The 14,692-nt window shown below is 39.1% G+C and overlaps 1 protein-coding gene across 1 annotated transcript in view; it reads left to right on the top strand.

Moving 5' to 3' along the window:
• Window positions 1-14,692, top strand: part of LOC143886669 (uncharacterized) — a 96,407-nt gene that overhangs the window by 47,699 nt on the left and 34,016 nt on the right. Inside the window, exon 19 of the mRNA XM_077390730.1 lies at window positions 11,340-11,468. Coding sequence (XP_077246845.1) covers window positions 11,340-11,468 — 129 coding nt within the window. The remainder of the gene's footprint in view (window positions 1-11,339; window positions 11,469-14,692) is intronic.

Here is a 14,692-nt window from a genome sequence, read left to right as displayed (position 1 = left end):
GGTTGAAACATAAAGACTAGAACTTATCTTCCCAAGGTTTATCCTTGTAATTAGTACGTTCAGCATTTATTCAGAGACGAGTTGAACTTTTTTTTCGCCCCATACTTCGATAGATGTAGAATTTGATCTTTGAGTTGGTCAAAATGTAGCTTTGGGTACCAAATTTCTTTCTGTGGAAGCAGCCCAACTTTTTCACTAAACCAAATCTATCAAATCAGGCTGCTAGAGACTGTATCAACCTTTAAAAAAACCTATATATTGATTTTTCAAGCTGATTACCTTTCGGTCACTGTTAGAAGCCTTGAATCCTAGACCTCCTTGAAGTTCTCCATTTTCCATTCAAGAATGCATTCTTGATGTCGAACAGATACAATGACCATGAGAAATGTGTAGCCAATATTATAATGACTAGTATGGAATTCATCTTTGCTATGGGAGAAAATGTTTCCAAGTAATATATTCCATACCTTTGTGTAACCCTTAGCATTAAGTCTTGCCTTGCACCTCTCTATTGAGCCATATGATTTTTACTTTATGGTAAAGATCCACATGCAGCCCACACATTTCTTTCCTTTTGGAAAGTCTACCAGTTCCTAAGTCTCATTTGTCACCAAGGCCTTCATCTCTTTTGACGTTGCCTCTCGCCACTTTGAATTGGAACTCGCGCCTCTTCAAACCTAGAAGGAATATACAAAGAATAAATAGAAGACACAAAAGCATGATACCAAGGAGACAAGGAATCATAAGAGACAAAGTTAGAAATATGATGAAAAGTGACACGCGCTTTCCCTCGCGTAAGAAAAATGAGAAGGTTAGAATCATTAGATGAATGAAAAAAAAGAAGCAACGTGAATAGAAGACGTAACATGACTAGGAGAAACATACTTGACAACATTACCTCAACCTCGTTCAAAGGATCATATTTGTCAGGGAGCTCCACAATGGCCTTTTATCTCCTGGAAATTTCTGGAATACACTTGTAACTCCTTGTCATTCACCTCCTTTGATATTGTAGTAATAGGGGAATCAGGAATAGGAAGTGATACTAACATGAACAGGAGGAAAATCTCTCTCTCTTCAAACATGCTAATCTCCCTTTGGGGAGAAATGCCAGAGGAGAAAAAATAACATACTCAAAGAAAATAGCATCCACAGAGACAGGTTGTTCAGCTAAGATATGATCAAAATACTTTTAACCTTTCTACGTAGAAAAATATCTCCCCCCCAGCCCAACACACAAACACACACAAAAAAAAAACCTGAATAGCATAGGATCTAGTTTGGTGGACCAACTCAAATAGGGATTGAGCCTCTAGGTCAATGGTCAAGGCTTTGTTCTTCCACATAGAGGTCGGAAGTTCAATCCCGGCTTTCCTACCAACAAAAAAGGATCTAGTATAATGCAAAGAGCCACAAAAATTCGAGGAATGTGAAAAGGAGACTGATTTGGACACAACTCGAAAATGAGATTTATTTAAAGAATTCAAGATGGCATACGATTTATCAAATATGTTGCAATCAATATCTCATTTGCCCAAAAACTTTGGGAAATCCGATGCTCGTGAGCAGCCCCATGTCACATCCAATAAGTGTAGTTTTTCTCTCTAGCTCTCCATTTTGTTGTGGAGTGTATACTCTGATGAAAAACCCTTAGAAGCACAAAGTCGGTGCGCGAGCGGGGCAGGGAAGCATGAGGGTCTAGAAGAGTCTAAGGTTGTGTAAGAACCGGTAAAAAAATATGTATATATAAATATAAAAATGGCCTCATAGGTGGGTAATCATCGGCCATTACTCATTTTCCCCAAGTTAATCGGGCATGAGGACATCTGGCATAATGGGGCGTACACGATTCGAACCCAAGTCTAAGCTAAGATTGAACGGCTTCCTACCACTAAGCCACCGCCCCAGATGTCAACAAAAACGGAATAGATATATATATATGTTAAAAATTTCCAATAGTCACTATTCACAATAGTCACTATGCGAGATTACTATGCAGAAATACTATGCAAGTTCACTATTGAGATACACTATTTAAAAGTATTATTCACAGTAGGACCCACCGAGTACTATTTACAAACGAGTCCCACCATCAGTAGGTCCCACATCAGCGGGCCCCACACCCGCAGGTCCCACATCAGCGGGCCCCACATCAGCGGGCCCCACACAAGTAGGTCCCACACAAGTAGGTCTCACACAAGTAGGTCCCACACAAGCGGGCCCCACGACCAGCGGGTCCTACCACCAGCGGGACCCATCCCTAGTGGAAACGAAAATATCATCGCACCGACGAAAATAATAATAAAAAAATGCAAAAATACTATTGACCGACAAAATTAATAATAAAAAAATATTATTAACTATGCAAAATACTGTTAACCGACGAAAATAATAATTTAAAATAGTAAATAGTTTTTACTATGCAAAAGTACTATGCAAAAATACTATTGACCGACAGAAATAATAATTTAAAATAGTAAATAGTCTTTACTATGCAAAAAGTACTATGCAAAAAAAAATGTCTATAAATAGAGGAGGAGGAGGAGAAGAAAAGGAGAAGAGAAGAGAAGAGAAGAGAGAGAGAGAGAGGAAGAGAAGAGAAGAGAAGAAAGAGAAAGAGGAAGAGAGAGAGAAGAAGGAAAAAGAAAATCCACTACCAAGTAAGTCTTTTATAATAGTCTCTCTTTCATGGTTGGTTCTACCACCTAAAATTATTTGAAAGCAATGATCTCTTTCAATGGTTGGTTCTACCACCTAAATTATTTAATGATCTCTTTCATGGTTGGTTCTACCACCTACCTATATTTTATTTGAAGTAATGGTTGGTTTTACCACCTATATGGATAAAGTAATGGTTGGTTCTACCACCTATATACTTAACGGTGAAATGCTAGCATAGTAACCGTAAAGTAAACTTTATCAACTTATGGTGAAATGAATAGTGACATGATGGGGCCCACATAAATAGTGACATGCAGGGCCCACATAAATAGTGACATGATGGGGCCCACATGAATAGTGACATGCGGGGCCCACATAAATAGTGACATGATGGGGCCCACATGAATAGTGAACACAGGGAACCTTATTTTAGGACATAAATGGACACAGAAAGGACTAGTGTTGTCTGTGTGATATTAAAAGGACCTAGACTAAAATAAGTTGACCTATTTCACTTATTTGCCTACAGGAGCCATCTCGTCCTACTGCGACTATAAGAAAAGGCAGGTGACAGCTAGACCTTGTCTTGTAATGGTGTTCAATATAATTGTCTATGCAATGTAGCTCTGCTTATAAATTGCCTGATAAATACCTGCTTAGTGAATTTATACTCGCTTGCCTGGAATCAAATGAATTGAAATGAATGCTGGAATCAAATGAATTGAAATGAATGCAGGAAGAAAGGCAAAGGTAAGTAATTGCATACATGTTGCATACATGGGGGAAAGTGAAGGGGAACTTAAGGGTGTGGTGGAATCATCCTGGGACCTAAGGTCCAAAGGCCAACGCGAGAAGCGTGTACTGCCTTTCGTTGGCAAACCAACCAAAAAGGGAAAGTATCCCCGAGGGATAGTATCCCCGGCTCGGCAAATGCGAGACCGTAATCCAAGTCCATAACGTCACTACCTTCAGACAGGGGTAGTGGTTAGCCGTGCGGCAAGGACACCGGCAGAAAAAAATAAAAGAAAATGAAAAAGTCAGAAAAGAACTGACAGAAAAATAAATGGGGGAAAAGCCGGATGTACCTGGGGAATGTGCTGTCTCATTTTATAAAATTGTTGCATACATGCATACATAGCATACATTGAAATTATTGTCACTCCTTTGATTTATATTGCCATGGGCATTGTAATCTTTATTCTAGACATTATTGAAATGTGGATTTTATTGTATGCACTGTTATTATTGTCTCTTTTACTTTGCTCGGTCTTTGGATGACCCTGCTTTGACGTTGATTCCTCCACCACAGGGGTTGAGGCATTAGATGGCGGAGCATTTGCAAATGAAGGAACCATGGGATAAGGGACTGTGTGATCAGAGAGTTCGTTCCTGGAGTCCTTGCATTTTGACGTCTTACGTCATGTATCATTTTTAAGTTGTAATAAGATTCTATCGGGATCGTCGTTGATGCTTGTATAAAAAAAAAAAATATTTCCATGATTTTTACTTTCTTTTGCTCGTAGCGACACGACGGAAATCGGGTCGTTACAGTTTTGGTATCAGAGCCCGGGTTTACGGAAACCCTGGTGCTTGTGGGTTGTGTCGTTAAGTAGGGTTAGATAGCTAATAGGTGACATATGATGTGTCACATTTCAAGGGTAAACTGGAAAAAAAAAAAAAAAAATTGATAGTGGTCCACCATCAAAGAACTTGTGCCCCCACTGTGGAAGGATTCACGTTGGGCAATGCTGGAGAAGAAGGGATTGCCCTAAGGCACCAGCCTTCATCCAAAACCGCCCACCTCCGCCACAATATCAACCGGTGCAAACAAATCAGCAGAACCAGGGAAGAAGAAATCAGTACCGCCCTCTGACCCAAGATAAGAACGCACAGCCAGGAACTGAAAAGCGTTTCTTCGCCCTAATCAACGAGGTACAGGATGGGGCCTAATCAACGATGACAACGAGGTACAGGATGGGGCAACAGAAGGTCAGAAAACTTATTTATAAATTATGGATTATGGGAAACAAGGGAATTCATAGGAGTAAAATGTCTGCCTAGAATAGAAGATTAGTAGTATTTAAGAGGCAGTGCAGATTATAATGGATTTCACAAGACGTTGATTTCTAATCAAAATTAAGATTTACAAAGTAAAGGAGATGATCTTAAATTATCATGTGTCGAGATTCTGATTATCAAGATATCTAGGTTATGGGCGTAGGAATTTCGGGGACGAAATTTTTTTTAAGGGGGGTAGAATGTAAGAACCGGTAAAAAAATATGTATATATAAATATAAAAATGGCCTCATAGGTGGGTAATCATCGGCCATTACTCATTTTCCCCAAGTTAATCGGGCATGAGGACATCTGGCATAATGGGGCGTACACGATTCGAACCCAAGTCTAAGCTAAGATTGAACGGCTTCCTACCACTAAGCCACCGCCCCAGATGTCAACAAAAACGGAATAGATATATATATATGTTAAAAATTTCCAATAGTCACTATTCACAATAGTCACTATGCGAGATTACTATGCAGAAATACTATGCAAGTTCACTATTGAGATACACTATTTAAAAGTATTATTCACAGTAGGACCCACCGAGTACTATTTACAAACGAGTCCCACCATCAGTAGGTCCCACATCAGCGGGCCCCACACCCGCAGGTCCCACATCAGCGGGCCCCACATCAGCGGGCCCCACACAAGTAGGTCCCACACAAGTAGGTCTCACACAAGTAGGTCCCACACAAGCGGGCCCCACGACCAGCGGGTCCTACCACCAGCGGGACCCATCCCTAGTGGAAACGAAAATATCATCGCACCGACGAAAATAATAATAAAAAAATGCAAAAATACTATTGACCGACAAAATTAATAATAAAAAAATATTATTAACTATGCAAAATACTGTTAACCGACGAAAATAATAATTTAAAATAGTAAATAGTTTTTACTATGCAAAAGTACTATGCAAAAATACTATTGACCGACAGAAATAATAATTTAAAATAGTAAATAGTCTTTACTATGCAAAAAGTACTATGCAAAAAAAAATGTCTATAAATAGAGGAGGAGGAGGAGAAGAAAAGGAGAAGAGAAGAGAAGAGAAGAGAGAGAGAGAGAGGAAGAGAAGAGAAGAGAAGAAAGAGAAAGAGGAAGAGAGAGAGAAGAAGGAAAAAGAAAATCCACTACCAAGTAAGTCTTTTATAATAGTCTCTCTTTCATGGTTGGTTCTACCACCTAAAATTATTTGAAAGCAATGATCTCTTTCAATGGTTGGTTCTACCACCTAAATTATTTAATGATCTCTTTCATGGTTGGTTCTACCACCTACCTATATTTTATTTGAAGTAATGGTTGGTTTTACCACCTATATGGATAAAGTAATGGTTGGTTCTACCACCTATATACTTAACGGTGAAATGCTAGCATAGTAACCGTAAAGTAAACTTTATCAACTTATGGTGAAATGAATAGTGACATGATGGGGCCCACATAAATAGTGACATGCAGGGCCCACATAAATAGTGACATGATGGGGCCCACATGAATAGTGACATGCGGGGCCCACATAAATAGTGACATGATGGGGCCCACATGAATAGTGAACACAGGGAACCTTATTTTAGGACATAAATGGACACAGAAAGGACTAGTGTTGTCTGTGTGATATTAAAAGGACCTAGACTAAAATAAGTTGACCTATTTCACTTATTTGCCTACAGGAGCCATCTCGTCCTACTGCGACTATAAGAAAAGGCAGGTGACAGCTAGACCTTGTCTTGTAATGGTGTTCAATATAATTGTCTATGCAATGTAGCTCTGCTTATAAATTGCCTGATAAATACCTGCTTAGTGAATTTATACTCGCTTGCCTGGAATCAAATGAATTGAAATGAATGCTGGAATCAAATGAATTGAAATGAATGCAGGAAGAAAGGCAAAGGTAAGTAATTGCATACATGTTGCATACATGGGGGAAAGTGAAGGGGAACTTAAGGGTGTGGTGGAATCATCCTGGGACCTAAGGTCCAAAGGCCAACGCGAGAAGCGTGTACTGCCTTTCGTTGGCAAACCAACCAAAAAGGGAAAGTATCCCCGAGGGATAGTATCCCCGGCTCGGCAAATGCGAGACCGTAATCCAAGTCCATAACGTCACTACCTTCAGACAGGGGTAGTGGTTAGCCGTGCGGCAAGGACACCGGCAGAAAAAAATAAAAGAAAATGAAAAAGTCAGAAAAGAACTGACAGAAAAATAAATGGGGGAAAAGCCGGATGTACCTGGGGAATGTGCTGTCTCATTTTATAAAATTGTTGCATACATGCATACATAGCATACATTGAAATTATTGTCACTCCTTTGATTTATATTGCCATGGGCATTGTAATCTTTATTCTAGACATTATTGAAATGTGGATTTTATTGTATGCACTGTTATTATTGTCTCTTTTACTTTGCTCGGTCTTTGGATGACCCTGCTTTGACGTTGATTCCTCCACCACAGGGGTTGAGGCATTAGATGGCGGAGCATTTGCAAATGAAGGAACCATGGGATAAGGGACTGTGTGATCAGAGAGTTCGTTCCTGGAGTCCTTGCATTTTGACGTCTTACGTCATGTATCATTTTTAAGTTGTAATAAGATTCTATCGGGATCGTCGTTGATGCTTGTATAAAAAAAAAAAATATTTCCATGATTTTTACTTTCTTTTGCTCGTAGCGACACGACGGAAATCGGGTCGTTACAGGTTGTGAGCGCCAAGGGAGTGTTATATAATATTTTCTTTATATGTTTTTCAATATTCAAGTACATCAAAAATAGTAATTTCTAACCGCATTCGTATATATCTTTCAAAATCTAAGTACATAAAAAAGTAGTAATTTCTAACCATCTTCATTTTCATGCCCTCTTTCCTCATGCCTTCTGAAGATGCTTTTGTTCTTGCGCTAATGAAGTACTTTGAAGAGTTGGAGGAATTTGATGCAAGTTAGTTGTGATGGGAAGACTGATGGAGTAATAGAAATAGGTTGGGAGCATCATGGGAGTGGTTCCCGTCTCTTCGGGAGGGCCATGGGAGCGGTTCCCTTTTTAAGGAGCGTCGAATCATGGTTCTAGCTTGGAAGCGGCGTCCATAAGGAAGATTCTTGCTTCCAAGGAAATATCCCATTTCTTTGAGATTTCCTGTCAATTCTGTTTTCTTAGATCTCATAATTTTATCTTCTCAAATCGGGTAAGTACCATCTTATGAAATAATTTTATAATACTTGCTACTTCATTCCTAGTCTTCATGAGAGAGAACCATAAAACCATGTGGTACTTGAAAAATCATCTACAAAGTTAATAAAGTATTGATAGCCATCCATAGAAGTAACATGGAAGCCATCCATAGAAGTAACAGGGATAAGACGAGCGCCACACATCAGAATCTGGATGTATTGCATGGATTCAGATTCGCGTGTCAGGATCCGCCACGGATTCAAGGTGTCGGATTAGGCAAACCCCAAAAGGTAGGATTCGCAGATTTGGTAATTTTTAAATAAAATAAAAAATAAAAAATTAAAATATATATTTTCGGACACACACACACACATATATATATATATAAGTGTGTGTGTGTGTGTGTGTATGAAAAATTTGAGGATGAAGGGTTGAGGCCTTGGAGTTTTTATTAAGAGAGTCGAAGAAGGAAGGAAGGGGGGTCGATGTTCTAGTGTCGAGGCGCTAGGGATTTTATTAAAAGAGTACGGGTTGTGCTTTCATGAAAAAAAAAGTTAAAAAGGAAACATGTTTAAAGGGACAAATATAGAAGATTCACATTTTAAAAGAGACAATGATGAGTTGTGTGAAACAACCAGTTACTCCAAAAACTTAAGCGGTTGGAGAAGGCGTTATTTATTCTTTTATACATTAGCACCCCCCTCACGTGTGGCCCTTCTTTCTTTGGGTTGGCCTACACGTGGCACATGTGGCTCCACTTTTGGGTTGGCCATTGCATGTGGATTTTGATATTAAGGAGGTTTGAACTCTGGACCTTTTGCTCTAATACCATGTGAAAGAAACCGTAACTCCAAAATCTTAAGTTGTTGGAGAAGGCATTATTTATTCTTTCATACTTTAACAAGTTGAAGTCGCTCGAAAAACAGGATTCGTGGGGGACACGACTACAACAAGAGTTCGGGTGTGTCCCACTTGAATCCATGTCCGGTTCGCATGTGGAGACTTGTTGACACGGATTCAGCATAGGGGGTGGAAAAATCCATGCAACACAGATCAGAATGAACAATATCAAATAAAGAACTTTTATTAATACTCTTACGACGCTTCGACCTTTCACAAATCTTGCTCTGAAGGCTATCCAAATCCACAGATTGAAATAACGCAGGAAATAACATTTTCAAAGATGCAAAAGAATGATGACCTAACCCGATGTGTCACAAACTAATCCAGTTAGAACATGAACCATTGCTGCTATTACTGATTGCAGTGTTGATGGAGATATCTGTTCAGGAGATAGAGACCGACTGCTTCACAACCATGGTCAATCATCTCCTTCGTTGCCAAGTGCTGAAAAACACAACTAGTAGGATAAATGATTATACCGCAATTCATATTTTTGGTCAAACTACTAACAGACAACAGATTAGTAGTTAAATCAAGAACATGAAGAATGGAGGAGAGAGACATGCTCATGGTTTTAAATTTCAGCCGAAACGTTTCATTTCGGCCAAAATATTTCGGTTTCGGTAGAAAACGAAACGAAATACACAATGTTTCGGAAAAGTACCAAACTTCGCCGAAACGTTTCGGAAATTTAGGCCGAAACGTTTCATTTCGGTGAAATTTTGGAAATTTTGGTGAAACTTTTCTGTGAAGTACAAAATTTCACTCGAAATTTCAGAAATTTCGGTAAAATGTTTCGGAAATTTCAGTGAAACGTTTCGGAAATTTTTACAAGATTTCATCCGAAATTTCATACCGAAACCGAAACGTTTCGGTTTCGCTGATGACCGAAACCGAAACCGAAACCGAGATTTAAAACCTTGGACATGCTATTACAAATCCTAATATCTCCTTTTCTAGTGATATTGCGTAAGGATCCATCGACAATGCATACACACCTTTTCTCGACTAGAAAACAAATTATATGAGAAAGAAAGAGTGGACATACCGGTCATGTGTTATGTGCTTCCGAATCAATAATCCCAGGACTAGATGAGGTCAGACACATGAATAGCATAATGGATACCTAATTGAGCAAAGATAGAAGAGGTTGTAGATCATTCAACTGGTTCAGTAGTCACTAGTCAGTGAAGTTGTTCTAACTATATATAAAGAAACTGTCCTATGCATTATATGGTTGGGAGTAACGATAGGATGGGACTCTGACAGTGGTTCTATTCACCCGAAGGATGCTATATTGGCCCTAATTTGGACTGATCTTCCCCTATAATTATTCCTATCGAACTCTGAGGCCTTTCCTTCAACTCTCAACAGCTCTGCCTAGCGCCAAGTCTTCCCGTAGTGATCACATCTTAATTTATCGTTATCATCTGTATTACCGACTCTTTGATTGCCTCCTTTTCTCCCTTTTGAAGTTGTGACGGATGGACCATGTGCCGAGTGATCATGAGGAGGGTCTGGATACTTAAACTTTCTTTCGACATTTCTCGATCAGGACGAAGGCATAAACATCGTAACGAGATAGCTGCCATACCACTTATCAGACCAAAATTTGATTCTTCCTTCTATCAACCATTTGATGTCTGTCCTCAATGTTAGTTGCTGTTTCAAAAAAGGGTTTTGCTGCCATACCACTTAGCAGACCAAAACTTGATTTTGCCTTCTATTAACCGTTTGATGTTTCTAGTCCCAAGTGTTTTTGACGTTAAAGTTGTCCTTCCATTGCTTTAAGCTAAATTGTGTTCCTTCGATCCTATTTTTTTCTTGATGTTTAACATGGCTATCATGAATATGCTCCAGAAGGATATTTTTTCCTACATTCTATGCAAAGACGGAAAACAGTGCATGTCATAGATAGATTTAAAGTTGTGGCCTCCTCGCCACACTGGTTTTGCATATTTTGTTCCAAGCCAGGGAATGCATTTGTTACCATTCTCCATCAATCCCCACCAAAAGTTAGCAAGCATTCCATCTATTTTCCTCAAAACGGATAAAAGGAGGGATGGATGGCTAAGAGGGTCCTTGTATCTTGGGCCCACTGTAAATGGATTTGTTTGTTTAGTGTTGGTCAATTATGCAATATATCCTTGCAGTCAGCAGCTTCTATCGTGCAATAGCTGTATTTGAGCTGAATCTTATTTTTGTTTACTTATTTTTTGTTTATGTTTTCATCTATTAATTTAAGGAAATGATATATTCGCCCCTTTTTCTTCCTTGAGCCACCCACTTGTACTGTAAAAGTGTTGTTGTACTTGTAAATACACTAGAGAGGGCTAGCTCAGGGAAGAAAAGGAGGTGAATATATCACTTCCCGTAATTTATCTATTTTTAAATGCAATTCTTACTTTCTTTTATTTCTTTGCTTTAGCTTTGTGATGCACATTTCTTTTAGATTGTGTATTTCAATTTTTTTCCTGCTTGATTGGTTACATTTGTTATATCAATTTTGATATTATGGATATTTTATTTTGAGTTATTTACCTCATTCCAGGTACTTCTAGGACTCTCAGGAGTCGTGGTTGTCATGCTCTCTGTTCTTGGATCCATTGGATTTTTCAGTGCCATTGGAGTGAAATCTACACTCATCATTATGGAAGTCATCCCTTTCCTTGTTTTGGCTGTAAGTTCATTTCTTATACTGCTGATATATTATACTATTATAATGTTTTTTAATTGGTTCTGCTTGATAATTATATGATGTTCCTTCTAATGTAACGATTAAAACATCTCAGTGCCATTGAAATAGTATCCCTAGTTGTTCCTTAGTGCTAGTAAACTAAAACATAGCATATGTCGAGAAAACTGGTTGCCTTAATTTAAACCAGGGTTTCAAAAGCCAGTTTCGGTATATGCATGTAGTCACCACAAAATTGGACGAATTTCCGTTTCGGTCATAGATTTTGGTAGAAATCCTGCAAAATCACAGAAGTTCATGGAAATGTATGAAAATGATAGAAATTTAAAATGGAACTTCAGAAAATACTAGAATAAGCACAAATAGACACTTAGACTCCATCATGAAAACTATCCGTAATGGTTTAACAAGCTCAAACACATAATGAAAGGTGTTGCCGCGACACTGAAGATGCATATATAACCAAATATATGTCTACGTCAAATAAATATGAATTGTAGGAAAAAGTCACTCAATTCATTAATTTCATAAAGAAAGTAAAATATAATAACTGAGTGCAATGTAATGATGGAATTTTAAAGAATTTTCTATCAAATATAAACTAAACAACAGATTTTTCAAATAAAAATTCTGACTCAAGTGTAGCCTGGGGAATTTTGTGGACAATATTGCAATCAATTTATTGCTTTGAGGAGTAATCAATAGCATGGTCTTGCAAAAAATCCATGCTTTTAAAAAGGAAGTTCTTGCTGTAAGTTTCTCTCTAGGGCCCAAGCCCTTCTAGTTTCCTAGTTCTTTTTTCTGTTTGCCGGCGACTTTATTAGGGCCCAAACCCTTCTAGTACTTCCTTTAAAAAAAAAAAAAAAACATGGTCGGGAACGGTGTCTGTGGAACGCTTGGAAGCCGGGCAACAAAAGGTAGAAAACGAAATCAGGGGTGGAACGATTGAAAGGACTAGAGCTATAACAACTGTGGGTATCTTAATTTCAGTTGGAGGAGAAAATGTCCATGGTGTGCAATTTCCCACCAGAAGAAGAAACCTACATCGGTGGTGCCAATAACCAGTGATGGTCGAGAACACGTAGAAGATGGTTGGCCGGATTCAAGTGAAATTTCAACTAGCACGGAGAACGGATTTCCACTTTTATCAATTTCGAGGAAGGAAATAGATGACAGGCAAAACCTTTTGAACGCCTATTTGATAGGATGAACAATGGAGAAGGAAAGGAGTGCCGAGGAGCTTTGGAACTGGGCTAGGAAGCATTGGGGCATTCCGTCCTTACCTAAACCCAGTATTCTCGCCAAAAATGAAGTTCTCTTTATGTTTGATTGCGAGGATCTAGCTCTAAAGGTCCTAAAAATGGGTGATACAGCTCGCAACAATCATCTACTTTCTCTTAAAAAGTGGGACCTTATTATCAACAAGGAGCAGAGGAGTTTGGGCAACTTCCACCGTTGAAGCCCTAGGAAGATGCCTCAGATCGGTGTTGGAAATAAGAATGGAGCAAAACAATGGCCAGTGCATGAGTTATGCATCTACGAGAATTTTCACCCCAAAATGGAAGTTATCATTACCATTTTTACGTCTCCGAGTTCAAAACTCTTACTTTATGGTTCGATTGGAGGTTCAAAATCCACCTCCACTGCCAATGGAAGGGTCTCTCCCGATGGCAACGATAGATTCCCGTCGGGGGAATACTCAGGCGTGGACACAGGCAGGTCCAACGGTAAATTTTGCCCCTAGAGCTGTTAGTGAGGGACCCTGTGTTGGAACGGGTGAAAGTCTGTGTTGGAACGGGTGATAGTAGAAACCGACACAATGTCAGGGACACGGGGCTTTGAACGGATCATTGCGTGGAGTTTTCTAATTTCAAATTTGAAATTCAAAAATTCAACCCAGTTAAGAATACATAACAAATGACAGTTGGAGAGAGAAAAAGATGGTGTAAAAACAATAAGGCTGTTACGATTTCACCTGGATTGGAAGCTAAAGTCAAGCGGGCCCTGGGTATTCTTAAAAGCAGTGCGGGTGGGCCCAATTTCAAAAAAGGGGCCTCGAAGGAAAGAAACAATATCAGACGTGAATGGAGACGAAAAGGTGAGTCCTCTCCTTCTAAATATCAAAGCAAGGAGTATACTTTTAATAACAAAAAAGGAAAGCTGGTTACTAAGAATCATAGGAAAATGGTTCCTCATTCTCAGTTTTGGATCGATAAACTCTCAGGTCCTTGGGAAGGCTTGGTTCTCAGAACCCCTCTACCAAGGCGGTGGTGTTCTCTTAAACAAAAACTCTCACTTGTTGGGAGTCTAATCCTCGCTCCCAATGAGGATGGGATTTTGAAATATAAGAGGATTGAGGAAGATAAAAAGATACAGTTAATCAAAGATTTTGTCTTTCAGCGTAAACTAGATTTGGTAGTCATCACTAAATAAAAAATAATGGGAGTCACAGATCAACTCATCAACAAACTATGGGGTAGGAATCATCGGGAATGGGTTGCTTTGTTGTCGGTGGGGACGACTGGGGGAATTATTGTAATATGGAAGGAATGGAAATTTGTTAATGAAGGAACCAGGGTTGGCAGGTATTTGATCACAGTTCTCTTTACTTCAACAGAATGGGATGAGAAGTGGTTATTTACAGTAGTGTATGGCCCAGTTAGAGCCAGGGAGAGGAAGGACCTGTGGAAGGAAGTATACTTGATTCGTAATGCATATCAGGGTGAATGGATTATAGGAGGAGATTTCAACACAATTCGGTTCCCTCCGAAAAAGAATTCTCCAACCACAATAACCACAAGCATGAGGCGATTCTCAAATTTCATACAAGAAATGGAGCTAATTGACTTGCCATTAAAAGGAGCACTTTATACTTGGTCAAACAATCAGGAGCGTTTAGTAATGTGTTGGTTGGATCGGGTTCTTCTAACCTCAAATTGGAAAGACCGATTTCCTTTGATTGCTCAGAGGGTTTTCCCTAAATTTCTATCTGACCATAATTATATTGTACTAGAAATCGGACTTCTCTGGAGGCCCACGTCCTTTTAGATTCAATCTAGATCTTCCTGAAATTCCGGGAGTAGATGAAAAAGTCAAGCGATGGTGGGATGAGATCTCGATACAAGGTTGGAAGGGATATATTCTCTGCAAAAAGCTCAAGGCTATAAAACATAAAATAAAAGAATGGCAAAAAACAATGGATGAGGAGA

This window comes from Tasmannia lanceolata, unplaced genomic scaffold (genome assembly GCF_043159265.1).
Source record: "Tasmannia lanceolata isolate RefF3 unplaced genomic scaffold, GAP_Taslan_0.1 ptg000011l, whole genome shotgun sequence".
Classification (NCBI taxonomy): Eukaryota; Viridiplantae; Streptophyta; class Magnoliopsida; order Canellales; family Winteraceae; genus Tasmannia; species Tasmannia lanceolata.
Note: the sequence above shows the minus strand (reverse complement) of the source record. Positions and strands in the feature narration are given on the sequence as shown.